This window comes from Pygocentrus nattereri, chromosome 12, assembly GCF_015220715.1.
Source record: "Pygocentrus nattereri isolate fPygNat1 chromosome 12, fPygNat1.pri, whole genome shotgun sequence".
Taxonomy (NCBI): domain Eukaryota; kingdom Metazoa; phylum Chordata; class Actinopteri; order Characiformes; family Serrasalmidae; genus Pygocentrus; species Pygocentrus nattereri.
The window spans coordinates 9,117,016-9,137,099 of NC_051222.1; the positions used below are offsets into that span (position 1 = coordinate 9,117,016).

General features: G+C 41.7%; 1 protein-coding gene across 1 annotated transcript in view; it reads left to right on the plus strand.

The window, feature by feature from the left end:
- cacna1hb (calcium channel, voltage-dependent, T type, alpha 1H subunit b) overlaps positions 1 to 20,084 on the plus strand; it is a 172,969-nt gene that overhangs the window by 61,797 nt on the left and 91,088 nt on the right. The window contains exons 3-5 of the mRNA XM_017721012.2: positions 1,257 to 1,368; positions 3,262 to 3,395; positions 4,564 to 4,661. Of these exons, the coding sequence (XP_017576501.2) occupies positions 1,257 to 1,368; positions 3,262 to 3,395; positions 4,564 to 4,661 (344 nt within the window). The remainder of the gene's footprint in view (positions 1 to 1,256; positions 1,369 to 3,261; positions 3,396 to 4,563; positions 4,662 to 20,084) is intronic.

Here is a 20,084-nt window from a genome sequence, read left to right on the forward strand (position 1 = left end):
TATCCCAGGTGGTTGTTAATGTGTTGCAGGACCGCTGCTATGGTATCCCAGGATGGTTGTTAATGTGTTGCTGGACCACTGCTTTGGTATCCCAGGATGGTTGTTAATGTGTTGCTGGACCGCTGCTATGGTATCCCAGGATGGTTGTTAATGTGCTGCTGGCCCACTGCTATGGTATCCCAGGATGGTTGTTAATGTGTTGCTGGACCGCTGCTATGGTATCCCAGGATGGTTGTTAATGTGCTGCTGGACCGCTGCTATGGTATCCCAGGATGGTTGTTAATGTGCTGCTGGACTGCTGCTATGGTATTCCAGATGGTTGTTAATGTGTTGCTGGACTGCTGCTATGGTATCCCAGGATGGTTGTTAATGTGTTGCTGGACCGCTGCTATGGTACAAATTTCCTCTTTGGAGGAAAATAAAGAATGTAATGGTCCAGCAACACATTAACAACCATCCTGGGATACCATCCTGGACTGCTGCTATGGTATTCCAGGATGGTTGTTAATGTGTTGCTGGACCACTGCTTTGGTATCCCAGGATGGTTGTTAATGTGTTGCTGGACCGCTGCTATGGTATCCCAGGATGGTTGTTAATGTGCTGCTGGCCCACTGCTATGGTATCCCAGGATGGTTGTTAATGTGTTGCTGGACCACTGCTTTGGTATCCCAGGATGGTTGTTAATGTGTTGCTGGACCATTACATTCTGTATTCTCCTCCAAAGAGGAAATTTGTATAAACGTAAGAACAGGCAACCCCACCCACAAAGCACCAGTGTAAGGCCTGTGTATCAGTTACAACCTTGAAAAGCAGACACTGTGAAACGTGAAAATGTGCTTTGTTAATGTTTTTATGCTTTTTCCCCATTAAACCAACATGGAAATGGTGAATGGTGCCGAGAATTCCCAAATTTCATTATTTTAATTTCATATTTAATTTCAGCAGTGTGTTCTTGCAACTCTTGCATATGACCAAGTCAGTTTGGTCGTGTTGTGCACATTATTTAAGGTTCACTGCAATTTTTTATCTGATTTAATTTGCTCATTTTTCAGACTGCACAGCAGTTTCATTGTCTTATAACGTAACTATGTGTAATGTATCCTAAAGAAGCTGCTGTGCAGTATGAAACACAAACAGTTGCCGCTGTATTTGCTGCTGTGTCATTGTTGTGAATTGCTGCAATTGTACCTTAACATAATCGCATTGTGAATGTGTGTGTTTAATGGGAGTTTTATGAGCCTTAACCTCAGCTCTACTTGGTTTGAGCGAGTCAGCATGCTGGTGATTTTGCTCAACTGCGTCACCCTCGGCATGTTCCAGCCCTGCCAGGACCTGGAGTGCCACTCGGAGAGATGCAGCATTCTGCAGGTACAGTAGGAAGCAGCAAAGCCCTTATTAGGTTTAATGTCTTTATTTTAGTTGTTGGGTTTTGGCTGTGTGCCCCTGTGCTCTTTTTTCCTGTGTGTTTTTGCATGCTGTGCGCAGACACACACACACACAGACACACACACACACACACACACACACACACACTTACTTGTCTTGCTATACATATGAGGACGTATTGATTTTTGTGTTACTGTAGCTAAATAATACTACACCTAAACCTTAGTCTAACCCTAACCTTACTATCCAAAAGACAAATTTTCTGCTCTTTTCATTTTCAAATTTAGAAAGTAATTGTGGTGAAAGCAACGCAAACACAAAAATTACATATATTCCTGTCATAGTGAGGACACGGGGTCCTCACAAATATAGCAATACAAGAACACACACACACATCCCCATTTCCAGCATGTGAAAAAGACAGCTGCCTTTTATACAGTGTGCAAATTTCATGATTAACGATCAAATAAAAAATGGTCCAAAAGCCCCGCCCACTCACACTGAAGTTCTAAGGAACGTTTCAGCCCAGAGTGCATTTGGCATAAGACACAATCAGAACTTACTTACTTAGAGGTCCTTAAAGGCCAGTAACACATTGAACTCAGTAAATACTGTCCACATGATATATATGATGCATGCACTCACTGGTTGGAACATGTAGCCACTGTTGCTCTCACCGGTGATGAAAATTGGGAACCGAGTGGAAATCTTGTGATTTTTCGTGAATCCTGTGATGGACCATGATTAAACTAATATTGTTGAACTATCCAAAGTAATTAAAGCATTCAGATAAATATTTTGTCCCCTCATATAGCTGTAACAAAATACCAAAAAAATCTGAAAATAAGACCAATATGATTTAAGGTTAACGTTTTGTCCTTGCATGAAACATGTTTACGTTTTTGAGATTTGCCAGAAAAGGCTGTGCACTGTGTCCATATCGAGTTTTCCTTTTTTACCCATCATATATTTTTAAAATAAAACTGTGTTTGTGGATGTGTGTAAACTAAAGCTACAGTTTTAAAACCTCATCCACAGAGTCCATATATAGAAATTCAGCTGCTAAACAGCCCACTTTCAATACATGATGTCACAAAACCCATCAAACTCCTCTTGACCAACCCACACGTAGTTTTTTATTTATTTATTTTTCACTGGCCCATCAGAACCACGACATTGTCACCAAAAACCCTTGTTTTTGCTTCGTTTTCCATATTTAAATTTCTTCAATAACTGTCTAACGATGTTCGACAAAAAGGTAAACATGTAAACTGTCATTGTTAGCAGCCAAATTGTCTGAAATTGATGTAGAAAACACTTATTTCTTAGGACTGTCGTCACCCCTATGAGAGCCAAATGACCATGTTCATCCAGTGGCAATCCCTGGGGTCCAAACACTGTGTGCCTTTTGGAACAAGTAAAACACATATGATAGGATTTTATTTGTAATGGATGCAGAGTCTCCAAGTGAGATTTATGACCTTTTGACTTTGCTAGAATCAACATATATAGACAACAGTACAATATTTTGACGTGATGGACGTGTATTTGTGTAGCTGTACAGGTTCACCTGTACTTTAGTCTCAGAAGGCACCAGAATTTTTGGTTAAAATCACATTTTCTTCTAGGAACGATGCCACCAGAGAATTGGTTTCTGAACTCTTTCATTCCAGGAGTTTTCAAAACTTCTTCTAAAGAAAGACAGACAAGTTGGAAAACAGTCATGCAAGTTAGTTATGTCTGTTTTTGCTTTATGAAATGTTTAAAGCGGACCTCAGGAGGAAAAATTAAGGTCTATGAAAAATGTGGCATATGGGCCTTAGCACGTCTTTCTGTATTGTTCTGTTCAGTGACAGCAGGTTTGTCTCCCTATAGGCGTTTGACGACTTCATCTTTGCCTTCTTTGCTGTGGAGATGGTGGTTAAGATGGTGGCTCTGGGAGTCTTTGGCCCGAAGTGCTACCTTGGTGACACGTGGAACCGCCTGGACCTCTTTATCGTCATGGCAGGGTGAGTGGCCAATCATAAAGCAGTGCTGCAAAAGAGCCAAAAAGAGCCCCATTATCTGTGTGTGTGTGTGTGTGTGTGTGTGTGTGTGTGTGTGTGTGTGTGTGTGTGTGTGTGTGTGTGTTTAATGTCAATTCAAGTTTTAATGTCAGTTCCAGTCCTAATGTCAAGTCGATGTGTCACAGATATGCTCATGAATGACAATTACTACCAGGCAATCCCAGAGATCACCCAGTGTGCACTGCAGTATGCACATAATCTCTCTCTCTCTCTCTCACTTCCTCGCTGTCTCTCTCTCTGTCTTTCACTGATCTGCACTCATTCCTCCCTGCATTACCTGTCCCCTTATTCTCTGCATATCCTTTCGAGTGGACCTGGTAGATTCTGACTCAGTAAGTCAAACCTCTGTGGTTTCCTCATCTTACAAAATGCAATGACTGGCCACTAAGTCGAGTACTTGTGTTTTCATTGGTGACTTCAGTAGCCAATTCGACAAATTTAGCAGGGATGGAAAGATTCACATAAGCCGTGATATGATTCAGAACTGTACAAGAAAATATGGAGTGACTGAAAACGACATTTTACAACATTTAGCACATTCAGAGTAAAACCTGTATTGATCGATTTATTGTAAAATCAACAAATCTTAAGATACTTTTGCAATCACTCTGCAAATTACATCTAAACATGCATAATTAAGATAGTCTGTGCATATACAGGGCAAAATATGGTGAAAAAGAAAAAGAAATCAAGGTTGTTAGTTGAGGTGATTGCTGTGGTTGGAACATTTGCTGTGAGGATTTGATTGCAGCAAACGTAAAACAAAAGTAAAAGTCAGGTCAGGGAGTGATATTAGGTGTTTGGTTCTGGTTCACTCTAACTCATCCCAAAGGTACTGGGTGCAGCTTCATTGCTAAAGAGAGCGTAGATCTATTGCTCTACAGCCTAATGCTGGGGGACTTTGTACCCCACCAGCTGACGCTTGCCATTGTGTATGATTGTCTTGAGCTGCTTCAGAGCTTCCCATATTCTATTAGCGGTGACTTTCTATTAAGATTGTACATGCAGCTTGCAGTGAATTCACCCTTAAAGTCACTGAATTGTATTAATTGTATTAACTGTATTTATTGTAGTTATTTGTTGAAGTGATTGTGTATTTTTTTGCACGCAGGATGTTGGAGTACTCTCTGGATGGGCACAACGTTAGTTTCTCTGCGATCCGAACTGTCCGGGTTCTCAGACCACTTCGAGCCATCAACAGAGTACCTAGTAAGTGTCTCTCTCTCTCTCTCTCTCTCTCTCTCTCTCTCACTCACACATACACACACACATCCTCACACACAACTATTACACACTCAAATGCTCTAGAGCAGCTTTACTCACTGAGAGCTTCACTAAGCTTGAGTCATCGGCTCCCGTGGCAGTTAGTAATTACTGGATAATAGTACTGCTTATAGCCTAGTGCGGCCAATAAAATGAGCACAACCAAACATTTAAAGTGATATTTTAATCATGGTCCAAGCTGTAGATCCAGCATAGAGTGAAAGGACATGTTCTGAAGCCTAGCAAATGAAATAAACCCAACCGTAACCATTTAACAGTCAAGTAGACGTTTTGCTCCATCAACCCCGAGACCCAGCATTTTCCTTTATTCATTCATTCATCTCATCCTTAATTCATTCACCAACATCTCATCAGAGACGTGGTCAGAGACCTTGTAAAATAGATCAGTGGTGAACCATGACTGTTAGAGTCAAGCCATAAATGACAAAACCCACCTCTAATGCTAATTAGAGCTAGGGTCCCCATGGGATACTAGTAGTCTTTTACTGCTAAGCTAACTGCAGTTCACATGAACATTTGGTCGTTCTAGATTAAACAGACACTTGCAGCTTCTAATAGACGTTCCATGTTTTACTTGAAACTTCTGAGAGGCGTATTGGCAGTTTTCACAGTGATGCTGCTGCTGTGGTCCATTTCTAGAAACTGCCACTCGTATTTATAGTCAGTGACGTACTTAGAACTTCCAGAGGGCTAAAAGTTTTTTCTCATGAAAAGTTTTGAAATTCAAACTGGATTGGTTGATGTAGCAGCCCTATGAGAGCTAAATGACTGTTTATATTGCAAGTGGCAATCGCCGGGGCCCAAGCACATGAAACTAGTAGTACACAAATGATGAGTTTTTAGAATGTTTTTTTTTTCTTCAATGGATGCATAAATCAACATATCTAGAAAACAGTACAATATTAGGGGGCAGTCGTGGGCTGGAGGTTAGGGATCTGGCCCTGTGACCGGAAGGTTGCCGGTTCGATCCCCAGGGCCGACAGTCTGTGACTGAGGTGTCTTTGAGCAAGACACCTAACCCCCAACTGCTCCCCGGGCGCCGTGGATAGGGCTGCCCACCGCTCCGGGCAAGTGTGCTCACTGCCCCCTAGTGTGTGTGTTCACTAGTGTGTATGTGGTGTTTCACTTCACGGATGGGTTAAATGCGGAGGTGGAATTTCCCCGTTTATGGGATCAAAAAAGTATCACTTAACTTAATTTTGACATAATGCACATATATTTGAGTAGCTGTACAATTCAATAAACTAAATAATGTATTTTAGTCTCAGAGTGCACCAGAATTTTTGGTTAAAATCAGATTGTCTCCTAGGAAGGATGGTGAAGCATCACTGTTAGAGCTAGGCCCTCAACTCAAGTCATAAATGACAAAACTCATATTCAAAACATGAAGGAAAAACCCACCTCTACAGTAACGCTAATTTCTGCCTGCGTCCCCATGGGATTCTAGTAGTCTTTTAGTGCTAAGCTAACTGCAGTTCGCACAACATTTTATGTGGTCATTCTAGATTGAACAGACATTTGCAGCTTCTAAAAGGCATTTCATGTTTTAGTTGAAGCCTCTTAGAGACACATTAGCAGGTTCCCAGTGACTCTTTTTGTATCCACAGTCAGGGACATATATAGAACTTCCAGAAGGAGTAATGTTTTTTTTTTTTTCTCATGACATTGATTTTGAGATTGAAACAGGATTGGTTGATTCCTTTGTCACATTGTAGTTACATTGGTAGTTAAACATGTTAGGACTTCTCTTCAGTTCCTGAAGTCCTAACCAACCGGAGAGCTCACCTAGATATACGTATCTATCTAGATACATTGGAGAAAAACCACTCCTGATTAGCTAGTTTTCTGCTGGCTCTTTGAAGAATGTAACCGTTTTGTTTCCCACGAAAACTTAACAATAAAAAGTAGTTCTAAACTAAAAATTGTAGATTGTATTTTGTATTTGTTGGTGCATAGTGATCGTTAGGCCTTCTCTGAGGCTTCCTCTCTGGTGGAACAAAAACAGGTGCTATCATGTTTTCTATCACTGTATAAAAGAAGCTCCATGTTGCCTTTTTTGTGATTTTTTTCTGAGCAACCACAGTTCAGAGGGATAAACTGTTTAATAAGAGTAACAATGAAAGGCCATTAATGTGCGACCTATATGTTTATTCACATTTGGTGGCACAAACTAAATAAAAATCTACAAGTTTTCAGGTTTTATTAGATCACAACACATTTTTGCGTCAGCCTTAAAGGGATAAAGTGTCAGCAGGTGACCAAACGCGACTAGAAATACACATTTCACCTCGTATTGGCTGCATAGTAGGAATACAGTGTAAGTTGCTAATTAGCCGACAGACTTGCTGCAGAGACCTGGTGATCCTACTAGTTCTCTCCTGAATGTTTTGCTCCTTTGGAAGGAAAAAAAAAAAAAACAGGGTCTCTGCTCTACAGTCTTGTGATGTAATGAAGTCAGGCACTGAGGCTGAGTGTTACTCTCTCCTTCGCTCTGCCATGCGTATTGATTTGAAATGATTTGGGCTGCACTGGGACGGAAAAAGATATGTGCGCAATATTTATAGACGCATACTCTCTCACTCGTTCCGCCGCGTACAGAGATGCAGTTATAGCTTCCTAAACATGCTGAAAAGCCGCTCAGTGATGGTGACTTTTACAGCTCGTTGTATAGAATAACTGCTTCCATATCTTGCCATCTCCAGAGCACAAGCAGAACATGCAATGACTCATAATCAGATAGACGATATCCAGTAATTGGGTCACGTCACTGGTTTCAAATTAGTCTGTGGCTTTGTTCACACAGCAGGTAAAAGTGGCCCAAATCTGATTTTCTCACCAAATCCAATTCTTTTGTTTGGCTGTTCACATTGTCTTTTGAATGTGATCTGTAGGCGACGTCAATCTGAGCAGATCCGCTCCCAAACCGACGCGCACGAGCCAAGAGCAATCCTTCACGTGGCTCGTCCAGAGGTAAACAATAATGGCTGGCAAGTGAACGCTGTTCGCTCCTGGAGCTTCAGGTTCGTCTTCGTCAGCATCACAGGAGCGATTATGAAGTTCCAGTGGTTGGCAGCTGGACTCATCACCCAGAATGTGTTCGAGTTCGCCGTAAAATGGGCACGTTATTCTGCCTCGGCCACTTCTTTGGTTCGTGTCCTCGGATTCTTTAAACTGTGTCCATGTTCGGCTGTTTCATTCGAAGTCTCTTCAGCTGTGATGAGTCTCTTCTAATTTTTTTGCTACAGAAACACCAGCCTAAGTGTTCGAGTCTCAGCAGCACGAGATGATGACGAATGTCGAGTTGTATTGACGTTAAAGTCGCATGAATTCCGATCTAGCTGTTCAGACTGAGTCGCATTGGAGACGGATGGAGACGGATGGCATATTGGAGACGGGTGGGATTTCAGTACCACTTATGACAGCGTCTCAAATTGGAGTTGAAAATGTCAGATTCAGTGTGTTTATCTGTTCACACTGACGCACATCTGTGTCACATGCGGAGAAAAAGATCGGATAGTTCAATTGTCGTTGACCAAGGTCTTAATCAAGCTAAAGGAATTGTTTGGTGAAAAAACCCAATTTCCCTATTTTTCTACTTAACCCACACGTAGGACGTGTCTGGAGTCCATATTTTGCTTCTTTATTTTAAAAATCGGAGCTAAGAGGCTAAGATTGTTAACAAATACTCAGTACAGAACCCAGTAGTCACCCAAATAACCCAACATGTTTCACCAAAACTTCCCCCAACCTGCCCAAACCACGTCCAGGTCTTCATTAAAGCCTCTTAGTCAAGTTGATGTGGTTAAGGACACAGTATGACTTTCTCTGAGCTATAAAAAGGAACAAAACATCACCGCTGCTTCAGTATTCATGAAGCAGGACTGTTCTTGGATCAGATTACTCCATATTTATGACGTTCTCTGCCACAAGTTCTAAATCAGCTCTCCGCCATCCTGAGGTGGTTTGTGAACACAGGCTTGGCTTGTCTAAAGTGGCTGCCTGCAGGTTTGTTCATTTTTATAGTTCACAGTAAGTCACACTGCTAAACCACATCGACAAATCTGTGTGACCGTACTGAAGACCTGGATGAGGTTTCAGAAGGTTGAGAGAAGTTTTGGGGATGCATTTTCACTGGAACAGTTTGGGCTATTTGGATGTGAGCCGAGTTCTAGTGCTCGTCAGCAATTCGGATGGCACTAAAAACACAGAGAAACTCCAGTAAAAGTTACATTAGCCCACCTCATTCAAGAAGATAAATGCAGCCCGAATAGGGCTTTAATTTAGCTCCTTAAGCTCTGTTCAGATGGGATTAGGTTTACATGAGGAGGTGGGGTGGTTTGATTTTTACCTGCATTTCTATGACTTTAGTCCCGTCATAGCCTTTTTACCAACTGCACAGAAGTAGAGATTTCAGCACCTTTCACGTTCTAAAAATCAAACTAGAAATAAGTCTAGGGTATATTATTCTAACAAAACACTATCGTATGTTGTCCAAAATGGGAACTTTACAGGAGAAGGAAAAAAACCTACTTTACTTTTAATGCAAGTCAATGGAACCAGAATTTTTGGTCATTTCTTTCAGTCCATTCATCAGAAAATGTACATACAGGGTATCATATAGGGTAACAGGTATTTTCAAATTATGTCAAAATCTGAAAAACGTCTAAATGGAGATACAAGGCTTTCTTCCGACATCTGCAATATGCTGTGCATAGCATTTACCTGTGTTCTCTGTGGGTAACATACCTAAAGTGTATGTCTCAGAACTTTCAAATGTTAAAAGACTACAGGAGAAAAGGACCGATTTTCCTCAGTGATGCTGACCGCTGGCTGTGATGCTTATGATGATGCGAATGATGCATTCCCATAAGACTCAAGACATTACATGTTTTGAGAAGTGCATGAAGGCAGTGCATAAACCCAGTAGCCACTCCTATGTCTGTCCTTTAGACTGAGATTTATTACTCAGTGCGATTTGGTCATAAGCATTACAGACGTCCTGTGGCAAACTCGAATTATACCACCCCCCACGTGAAAGGAATCCTGCTTTAGGCTATTAACTTATGCTGTACTCGGTTGTACATGGGCATACGGGGTAATGTCAGTTTGTCCTGCTGTTTCTCAGCGATTTTAGTCCCGCCCTGATTTTCGTCTGGTCTGAATTTATAAACAATAACAGAACAGTGTTCGAATTCCTGCAGTGATGTTGACTCAATTAAAGCTGTGAATTCCCAAGCTAATGTCAATGATAATATTAATACTTTTTAATATTAATGCTAATTAATACTGCATTCACTCAAGACAGCATGACGGATGGTTTTTGGAAATGGAATAACAAAAGAAATGTTTTGACGTGCCTGCTACCTGCTTAAAAATGATGGTTCTTCAAGGGTTCTTTAGATATATGGAACCACAAACACTCAAAAAACTCTTGTATACAGTGTTTTTCAGAATCCTTTCTGGAAAGGGTTCTGTGTAGCACCAAAATGGTTCTTCTATTGTTATGATGTCAAGCTTGTAATATTAGAAGAACCGTTTTTGGTGCTATGTAGAACCTTTTTTAATATGGCTTTGTAAAGAACCATGTACAGCACTTCTTCATCAATCTAAAGTACGTTTTCACAAGGTACAGAACTCTTTAATCATGCAAATTGCTGTCGGAACAAAACCTTGTATCTAAAAAATGGTAATTTCACAGGAGAAGGAAAAAACCAACTGCACTTTTAATGTAAGTAAAAGGAGCCAGAGTTTTTTCCAAGTCATTTTGGGCCGTTTCTTTTGGTCCGTTTGTCGTGAAATTTCCACACAATGTAAAGGGACTTTTCAAATGACGTCAAAAGTGAAAAACATGGGGAAAAAAAGTGGAAATACAGGGTTTTTGTTTTGACAGCAGCGAAATGCTTTTTTGAGTGTTCGTGTTTTTTTTATAGACCCATTTTCTTTATCAAAGAACCCTTGAAGAGCCATCATATTTAAGTGTGTACTCTTTCCTGGAGTCAAGGCAGTGTGCAAATCAAGTAGCCCCTCCCACCCCTGGTGCTTCACCCCATTCGAATCGGTCATAAACATTACGTCTTATTGTAAACTGTCATCACCCCACCCCCGTCCGAATTGTGCTTCTGTCAGGCTGCCCTGTGCTTGTAAACATAGTCATTGTTTATGTTTATGCAATAGTTCGGATTCAGCGTCAGCAGAACGCCATGGTTTATAAAAAGTTCATACATCAGTACAAAACATAGAAATATGCACAGTTGGTTTAGAACATGCCAGCAGCAAATAGATAAATAAGTCAGTTGAATGTGAGTGCAGCAGTGCAGTAATAGATTTTGGACGTGGTGAGGAATGAGACCCCGTGGCTGTTAAGTTTCCAATTCGATTACTCTCAAACCACTGAACAGGGCGTCAGCCAAGCACCGCTAGAGTGTGATTATGCACTCTGTCGGTGTGTGTGTGTGTGTGTGTGTGTGTGTGTGTGTGTGTGTCGTTTTGCACGTCTTAGCAAGGCTGTTCCATTGATTTGATGTTCCTTGTGTGCTGAGGAACACGTTTGTGAATAAGCCTGTGTACGTCTGAGTCCTTCCGTTCCTCGTTCAGTTTGTTAGGTGTTCGGGATACGAGGGAAAAGCATGTCCGTGTGCGCATTAACCTTTACCCTGTGCGTTTGGCGTCTGCATGTGAAGGTATCGCACGTGTACAAGCGCCCGTTTTAATCCAGTCACTGGACGTGCATTAGTCTTGCGCAGAATACTTCAGTTTTGAAATAAAGCAGGACCGTCCACGCGCTACGCTACATGCAAACGAGTCTGGATTACGTCCGTTCAGGATGGATGTCCCTGTACATTAGCACGTTATAATCGCACATGTTCCCATGCTCAGCTTTTAGATGCCGTTTTTCTGGATCGCTCTCACCTTCCAGGCAATCCAGGAGGTGGGTGATGCAAACTAAAGGTTCCATAAGGCATGCAGTTCTAGTATGGATCAGTTGTAGACAATATACAGTACGGTGAAAAGAACAGTTTATTCATTTTTCAGTGGGTTCAAAACATTAGCAAAAGATACAGAGAAAATGGGCCTCCTAACAACCACCTGGAAGACCTGATAGACACCAAAACTGCCCCCATCAGATAAACAGCAATAAAAGCTTTCATCTCTGAGAGAGAGGAGGAGATCAAGCTGCTTCAGATCTGAAAACATCCACGGGTGTTTCTGTCCATCCTTCCACTGTGAGAAGACATCTGGCGCCATGGGTCTGAAAGGATGTGTAGCTGTTCTAGAAGAACCTCACTGAGAAATGGACTGACCACCACAGAGTCCAGACCTGAGCATATCCGCTGAATGAGGTGTTGTGTTTGGGATTACTTGGATTGTAAAGCAGAAAATGCCAAACGAATTTCTAAAGCTGAACTTCAGAGGTGTGGAAAAATAGCCCTGCAGATTTGTTTGAAAACCTGAACAAATTGTGGCAAATTGTGGAGACACTAAATACAGAAAGGTTTTATATTATATTTAGTTGTTGACACTTTCCTGTTGAATATGTTTTCTGCTTTTGTTCCCGAAGAACCTACTTAATGTAGAAGTACATAATGGCTGTTCTGAATGGAAATGAAATAAGTGAAAGGTGTCTGACTTTTCACTCTACTGTAAATACTTTGCTACATTAGATCCATAAAACACTGCTATGCCAAAATATTCCACATGCTATGAAAAATAATGCTCTGAGACCACTTTAGAAACCCTGCACTGTAAATTACTGCCCTAGATCCAGTAGGTCTTTACTTTCAGAAATACTTGAGAAGGTTGCAGAGGTAGTGCACAGTGTCAGTGAACCAGCTTCATTAATCACATAAACCTGATAAGCCTGATAGTGGGCCAGATAAGAAACCCAGACCATCCAAGTTCAGGGCAAAAAAAGCCTGTGAGTGAGTAGTTTAAGACATACAATTATAGTTGGATCAGTTGTAAATGATATAAAAAATTGTGCAAAAGTTAGAGACCACCCTTCATTTACTTAATTAGTAGTTATTGCTATGGCTCATTTTCTCATGAAAGAAGAAGAATTTCCAAAACTAAAAAAGCATGGTAGCAAGACTTTAGCAACCACCTGAGAGAACTTAGGGCTGGAGGTTAGGGAACTGGCCCTGTGACCGGAAGGTTGCCGGTTCAATCCCCATGACTGAGGTGTCCTTGAGCAAGACACCTAACCCCCAATTGCTCCCCGGGCGCCGTGGATAGGGCTGCCCACTGCTCTGGGCAAGTGTGCTCACTGCCCCCTAGTGTGTGTGTGTGGTGTTTCACTTGCATGGATGGGTTAAATGCGGAGATGGAATTTCCCCGGTTGTGGGATCAAAACAGTATCACTTAATAACTTAATAGCATGGCCTAGCAACACCTTAACAACCACCTGGGACACACTGGCATTGCTTAGCAACATCTTAGGAACTAAAAATAGTTCCGAAATTATTAAAAGATGTTAGTAAAAGTTGTTCCTGCAAGTCTAATGAACTGGTAAAGGCTTGAATTCTTACCAGGGAAAGATGAAATATTCCTGCAATTCAGTTGTAAGACATAAGATGTAATTGTAAGATGTTCTAATTAGATTTGTTTCTAAATGTCATCTTTTTTAAAATATCAACACCATATGATATAGAAACTTTGTTTCTTGATTAAAAGTCAAAAGCGTCCTTACCAAACAATTTACTACCGTTTATCAGCACTTCTTCCCGTTCAATTCATGGCTCTGTTTCTGAGAATTCTGGTGTCTTTCTTTCTTTGTTGTCATGTATTTCATCATGTCCATTTTGGCAGCCAGTTGGAGCTTCACTTGACATGTGTCTTTAATTTGAACGGGCCTCTTTCGCCAGCCGTTCTTAAGAAGAAATTTCTTCTTAAAACCCACTTGCGCGGTTTTTACGAAGGTTTTGACATTCGCCAGGTTTTTGTTCTGGGTTTTGTTCTTAGGTAAGAACAGAATTTACACACAAAGGAGAGAACAGTTCTGTGCTTTCTCAAAAACACCTTTAAGAGCAAACTTGGGAAGATATTGGAGAACGAGGCCCATTGAGGACGTTTACATGTGGATTTTGATTGGCTCTCGAGGAGACAGGCGCTAGAAAGACTCCACGCTGATCACCACTACAGTGACTTAATGAATAGCTCTCGATAAGCCGCACACTTTGCATGAAGTGGCACTGTTACCGCTGAGTTTAATGAATCTGGCCTGATGGGTTGATGGTTAGAAGCAAGCTAATGGATGCTTTGCACTGTACAGCTTTCCACTGCTACTACTTCAAGTCAGGCACCCACTCCACGGAGGTCAACCTAAAATTGGTCACCTAACAAGTGGGGTTACTCCTGAATGACACAATAAGAAAACAGTGTTCAAACTGTACCTTCAAAGCCGCAGTATTCCTCCCACTGCTCCCAAATTCACTTCCTTGGTCCCATAGGAAAATTTGCTTTGAACATAAGCTGCCAGCCACATGAATTCCACAGACTACTAAAGCAGCCGCTGACATTCACATCAAGTTTTAAAAAAAGAAAAGAAAAAGAAAATTGCGCAGTACACAAAAGCATGCACGGAATAAATGAAAAGAAGTGCAAACGCCAAAATGCAATACATGCGTTCATTTCCCGTCCTCCTTATTTCCTGAGTTTAGAAGATTCACTGATAGAGGGATGAAAGACTTTTTGTATCTGTCCAAATTGGAATCCTCCCCTGAGGGACTGAGGGAGCAGTGCGTTTTCCGAGCGCAGGATCGGGGGGGGGGGCGGGGGGGGCAGCCGAGATCATTTTCTTCGCCTGTTTAATAACAGCATAGTCAAGTGGTTTGGAGGGAGGGCTGATCCCACACGCCCATCACTTTCATTTGAAAAGAGGAGCTGACAAACCAAAGTGAGACTCCATGGCATGTAATACTGTCTACTACAGCATGATGGAACAGCATCATTACCCTCTTTCCACCCCGAACGCCCGGAGCCTACGCAAGAAGTGAGATTGGCATTTGCAAGTTTCATGTGGACGTGCCAAGACGTTCCAAAACATGGTTATACTTATTTATAGTAGGGTATTTGTAAGAGTGGATACAAATGAACCAGCACCAGAGAGTGAACCCTGAGAGATTCCTGAGAGGGAAAAAAACCTTTTCTTAGGTTTGGTTAGCAGTGAGATCATGGCAGCTTTACTAAAAAAAGACACTATTTTACAGGCCATTTGCGCTGGGTGGGATGGTCAATTTTAGAAAGTTGCAACTTCATAATTAACATATAATACATAATAGGTCAAAAATATGGGCTAATATGGTCATAAGTTTGACTTTTCATCTGAAAATAATACTTTTTTTTCAATATTTTAACTGTTTTCCTAGAAAGCAAAAAAAATAAGTTTAAAAAGTCGAATTATTTTGAGATATTTTCAAAATAACTGCCTGAAATTAAGTCATTTTTCCAACATCAAGAAAAGGTAATTATTTAAAATCTTGATTTTAAAAAAATGAAGACGTTATGTCTACAAAATTAGGTGATTTATTATCGTAATATCCTTGTAGTATTTTGCGATTTAGAAACTCCCACGAATAAGACAAAAGTTCAAAATAGCAACACCTGCACCTTTGATCTTATTATGGCTACTAATGGCCACTGGGTCAGTTTAGTAAGCTATGACCATGTAGACTTTAGTGAAAATTGACCATGCAAAATGTCAGAGCTGCACCATGAACTCCAAACTGCAAGTTAAATGTTGTTATCGTAACAATCATAGAACCTTTTTTTGGTGTTTAATAGAACCAGTTTCGAAAAGGTTCTATATAGAATTTGCTCACCTGCTGAGACGATATGACCACTTCAATAAAAAGATGATGTGCTTGAATAATGATCCCCCCTCAGAGGTCAAGGAAGCCAAAGCCAAGCAGATTTGCATGTCAGTGTTCACAGTTGAGGTTTTGCAGGGGTCATTTATTCTGTAACACTGGAACGACTCTTTGTAGATCTGATGTAGATTCACTGGCAAAAAAGCTGCCATGAGATTTGTGAGGTTTCTTTCACTGACCATGCAAAACTGCAGTGGCTGTAAAAGCACAGCAAAGCACCACTCTCTGAAAACGTGTCCTACTCTTGAAGCCAGAACTTCAGTCCAGAAAGCTGGACATCAGCTGGACATCAGGGTTTTTTTAGGCACTGACACAACATCAGACTTCCTCTGCAGAAAGTCTTAACCCCAGCAAGGCCTGCAAATCTGCCTGCTCTTATCCTCCTGAAATCGGTGTTCACTTGAACTTAAAGTCATAAAACAAATGAAACTTTGTGAACAAACTTCAAAAAGTTGGCCTGACCAAACTGTCAGTGTGAAATCCTAGGTGGTTGCTAAGGTCTTGCTAGGCCATTGCTATGGTATCCCAGGTGGTTACCAAGGTGTTCACATGTTGTACCAGGTGGTTGCTAAGATGTTGCTGGGCCATTTCTGTGGTTTCTCAGGTTCTGCTAGGCCATTGCTATGATATAGCAGGTGGTTGCTAAGGTGTTGCAAGAGCATAGCTATTATAATGTTGCTAAACCATGCTGTGGTGTCCCTGGTAGTTGCGTGGCTGTTGCTAGAGCATTGCTATGGTGTCCCAGGTTGTGGCTATTTTGTTGCTAGGGCATTGCCTTTATATCATAGATGGTTTCTAAGGTGTTGATAAGCCATGCTATGGTCTCCCAGGTAGTTGCTAAGGTGTTGCAAGGGCATTGCTATTATATCACAGATGGTTGCTGAGGTGTCGCTAAGCCATGCTATGGTGACCCAGGTGGTTGCTATGGTGTTTCTAGGTCATGCTATGGTCTCCCAGGTGATTGCTAAGATTTTGCTTGGCCATGCTATAGTGTCCCAGGTGGTTGCTATGGTGGACCACTGCTATTATATCATAGATGGTTGCTAAGGTGTTGCTAGTCCATGCTTTGGTGTCCCAGGTCGTTGCTCAGGTGTTGGTGGAGCTTTGCTATGGTGTCCCAGGTTGTTGTTATGATGTTGCTAGGCTATGCAATGGTATCCCAGGTGGTTGCTAAGGTATTGCAAGAGAATTGCTATTGTATCATAAATAGTTGCTAAGGCGTTAGGCCATTGCTACAGTGTCCCATATGGTTGCTAAGGTGTTACTAGGCCATGATATGGTTTCCAGGAGGTTGCTAAGGTGTTGCTTGGCCAATGCTACAGTGCTCCATGTGGTTCCTAAGTGGCTTTCTGTTATCCCAGGTGGTTGTTAATGTGGATAATACAACAGGCTTATCTCGAATCAACTTAATGTTTATTAAATCAAAGAAAAAATGCTGAATAAACTGATTCATTTCCACAACTTCCTTTAGGCTACATTGACATTATCAGGATAACCTGACACAACCGTGATGTATTCGGAGCTGTGTTTATACACAAATCTGATCTTTTTATATCAGATTCATGGCCATGCAACCTCAATGAGAGCGGTCACATCATAGATGGTTGCTAAGGTATTGCTAGGCCATTGCTGTTATTATCAGGTGCCATGCTGTGGTGTCACAGGTGGTTGCTAAGGTGTTGCTAGAGCATTGCTATAGTGTCCCAGTTGGTGGCTAAGGTGTTGCTACAGCATTGCTATGTTGTCACAGGTGATTGCTAAGCTGTTTCCACAGCATTGCTATGGTCTCCCAGGTGGTTGCTAAGGTGTTGCGAGGGCATTGCTGTTATATCAGGTGCCGTGCTTGGTGTCCCAGGTGGTTGCTAAGGTGTTGCTACAGCATTGCTATGGTGTCCTGTGGGTTTTTTCACTACACATGCACCATCATGTAGTGTTAACATGGCAGCAGTGCCCAACTGGAAGGTGTTGCCAGTAAACACTACAAAAGCAAAGCATCTGACCCTTTTTGCCTTCATCTTGCTCTGATAATAACCAGCTTTTAAGGGCAGATGATCTTCCCGGCGAAGGCTCGTTCTGCTGGTCAGTTTGTTGTTCATGGTTCATTCACATGATGTTACTGATCAGGATGCGTTCACTCAGGACACATCATTCGCATTAATGACAGATTTGAGTCACTTACCTACAGGAACATGAGCCATCAAATTAGAAAGACAGGATCTGAGCAATAAATGGAAATTAGCAGTCCTGCAAACTCTGCAACAGCAGTGGGAAACAGAGCCGGCGTCCAGCACAGTTTATTGATTTCTCTGTTCTGAAACAACAGCTAAACCTGATAATTAACTGCCGAGTTGAATCAGGTCTGTTTGAGGAGGAAAAATGATCAAAATCTGTCGGAATCCAGCCCTGGATTCACCGCCGCTGCTCACAATAGTGAACCTTTCAGCAGCTCAGAATTTGGGAAAAAGGTATAACACAATTCTCCAGGCTGCCGACAGGCTGTTCCTCCTGATTTAATCAGTTTTGCACAGCTGTGATCAAAAATACCCTTAACAGAACAGACTGTCCTAGAATACACAGATCCTGAACATACTGCCACGGTGGTGAATTCTACAGACTGCCTGTGATTCCGAGGTACTGAAAGTGCACAGCTGGGGTCAGAAGCCTGCTTGCACAGATTAGCAGCTTTAGAATAACTTACCTTCCCGCCAGGAACTTGGTTTTTCAACTTAGTCTTAAAACCTTTTGTCTTGGAACTACTTAGGACTGTCTGCCTCTTTTTTCATGAACTGTCTCTGACTGGTTTTTGCAGGTCCTTATAATTTTAAACGAGTTCAAATGAAGGTCTTATATGTCTTTATTATCGTCCTTAGAGTCTTCAATGCGCAACGTGACTGGATGCAGCGTGTCTGATGTACATATCCACACCTGTGGATACACACCTGACTGAGGTGTGAATACAAGTACATGGGTAATTGCAAACAACCCCAAAAATGAGCATTAAGATCCTTGTGCTAATGGGTTTACAGTGCAGTACAATTTGAACTAAACAGGGCTTTAGAAGTTTCATATTTAATCCACCTAAACTTGTAGATGACTTGTAGCTTCCCCCCCCCTCAGTTAGATTAGTCGATACACTTATTCAAATGTTCCGAGACCCCAGTCAGTCACACTAATGCTCATTTGTATCCACAATGAGTCGACAATTTAACATTTTAGGGGGAAACTAAAATGTGGCCTGTGCAAAATAGATGGCACATTTTACATTCTGTGTTTTTCCAGTATGTTTTCTGTTATGTACTTAATTAATCTTGCAAGGGAAAATTGCTGCTTTGCTGCTTAATTATGCCCAGTCTGGGAGCGGCACAGTGCTGCCAGCAGAGCAGCACAGCCCGGGGCAGCAGGGGGGTTAAGGCTGCGTTCAGACGGCAGAGTGTAATCCGGCCAACAACGGCATTATGCCCAACGGTGCGAATCAAGCTGAAAAATGTTCAACTTCAGTAGAGAAGCTCATTCTTTTTCACTGTTAAAGAGGTAACTAATCAAAAAGAGAGGGCTGGGAAAACTGTACAGTAGAACATTTTTGCTCTCATTTTCAATTTAGAAAATGCTCAGCTTCAAGATAAATATCAGTTCACTGGCATGTAGTGAATCCACACTTATCACAGGGGTTTGCTATAAAACCTTGAGAACTGGACAGTGAGTACTCAGAGTAGTCGTTTGGCTAGTTGTGCTGTTGAAGGCACACGCTGACGTTTGCTTGCGTTTGCACGGAGTGATTAGGAAAATTAAACCTGATGGAAGTGCAATACAGGCTGGAGTCTTTAGTTAATCTGTTTAGACATGAGATGAGTGATGTGGTGTTGAACTTCCTGCCTCTTACTCTTCCCATAAAGATCTGCTCCTGTTACTTCTCTGGTTTGTTAAAGCTGTCACAGGTGGATTTCTCACTGTTTAGTCATGGGTTTTTGCAGAGTAACTCCACCTCCAAATACAGCCTGAGTGCATTGTCCAAGGGCACAACCAGGTATACTCAGTCAACCCTGGGATTTGAACCTGTAACCTTTTGGGTTCCACCTCTGAATACAGCATAAGTGCATTGCCTAAATGTGTAAACAGTTATACTCTGTGAGTCGTGGGATTTAAACCTGTAACCTCCCGGTTTCCACCTTCAAATACAACATAACTGTATTGCCAAAGGGCACAACCATGTATACTCTGTCAGTCTTGGGATTTGAGCCTGCAACCTTCTGGGTTCCACCTACTAATACAGTATAAGTGCATTGCCTAAATGTGCAAACAGTTATACTCTGTGAGTCGTGGGATTTAAACCTGTAACCTCCCGGTTTCCACCTTCAAATACAACATAACTGTATTGCCAAAGGGCACAACCATGTATACTCTGTCAGTCTTGGGATTTGAGCCTGCAACCTTCTGGGTACCACCTACTAATACAGTATAAGTGCATTGCCTAAATGTGCAAACA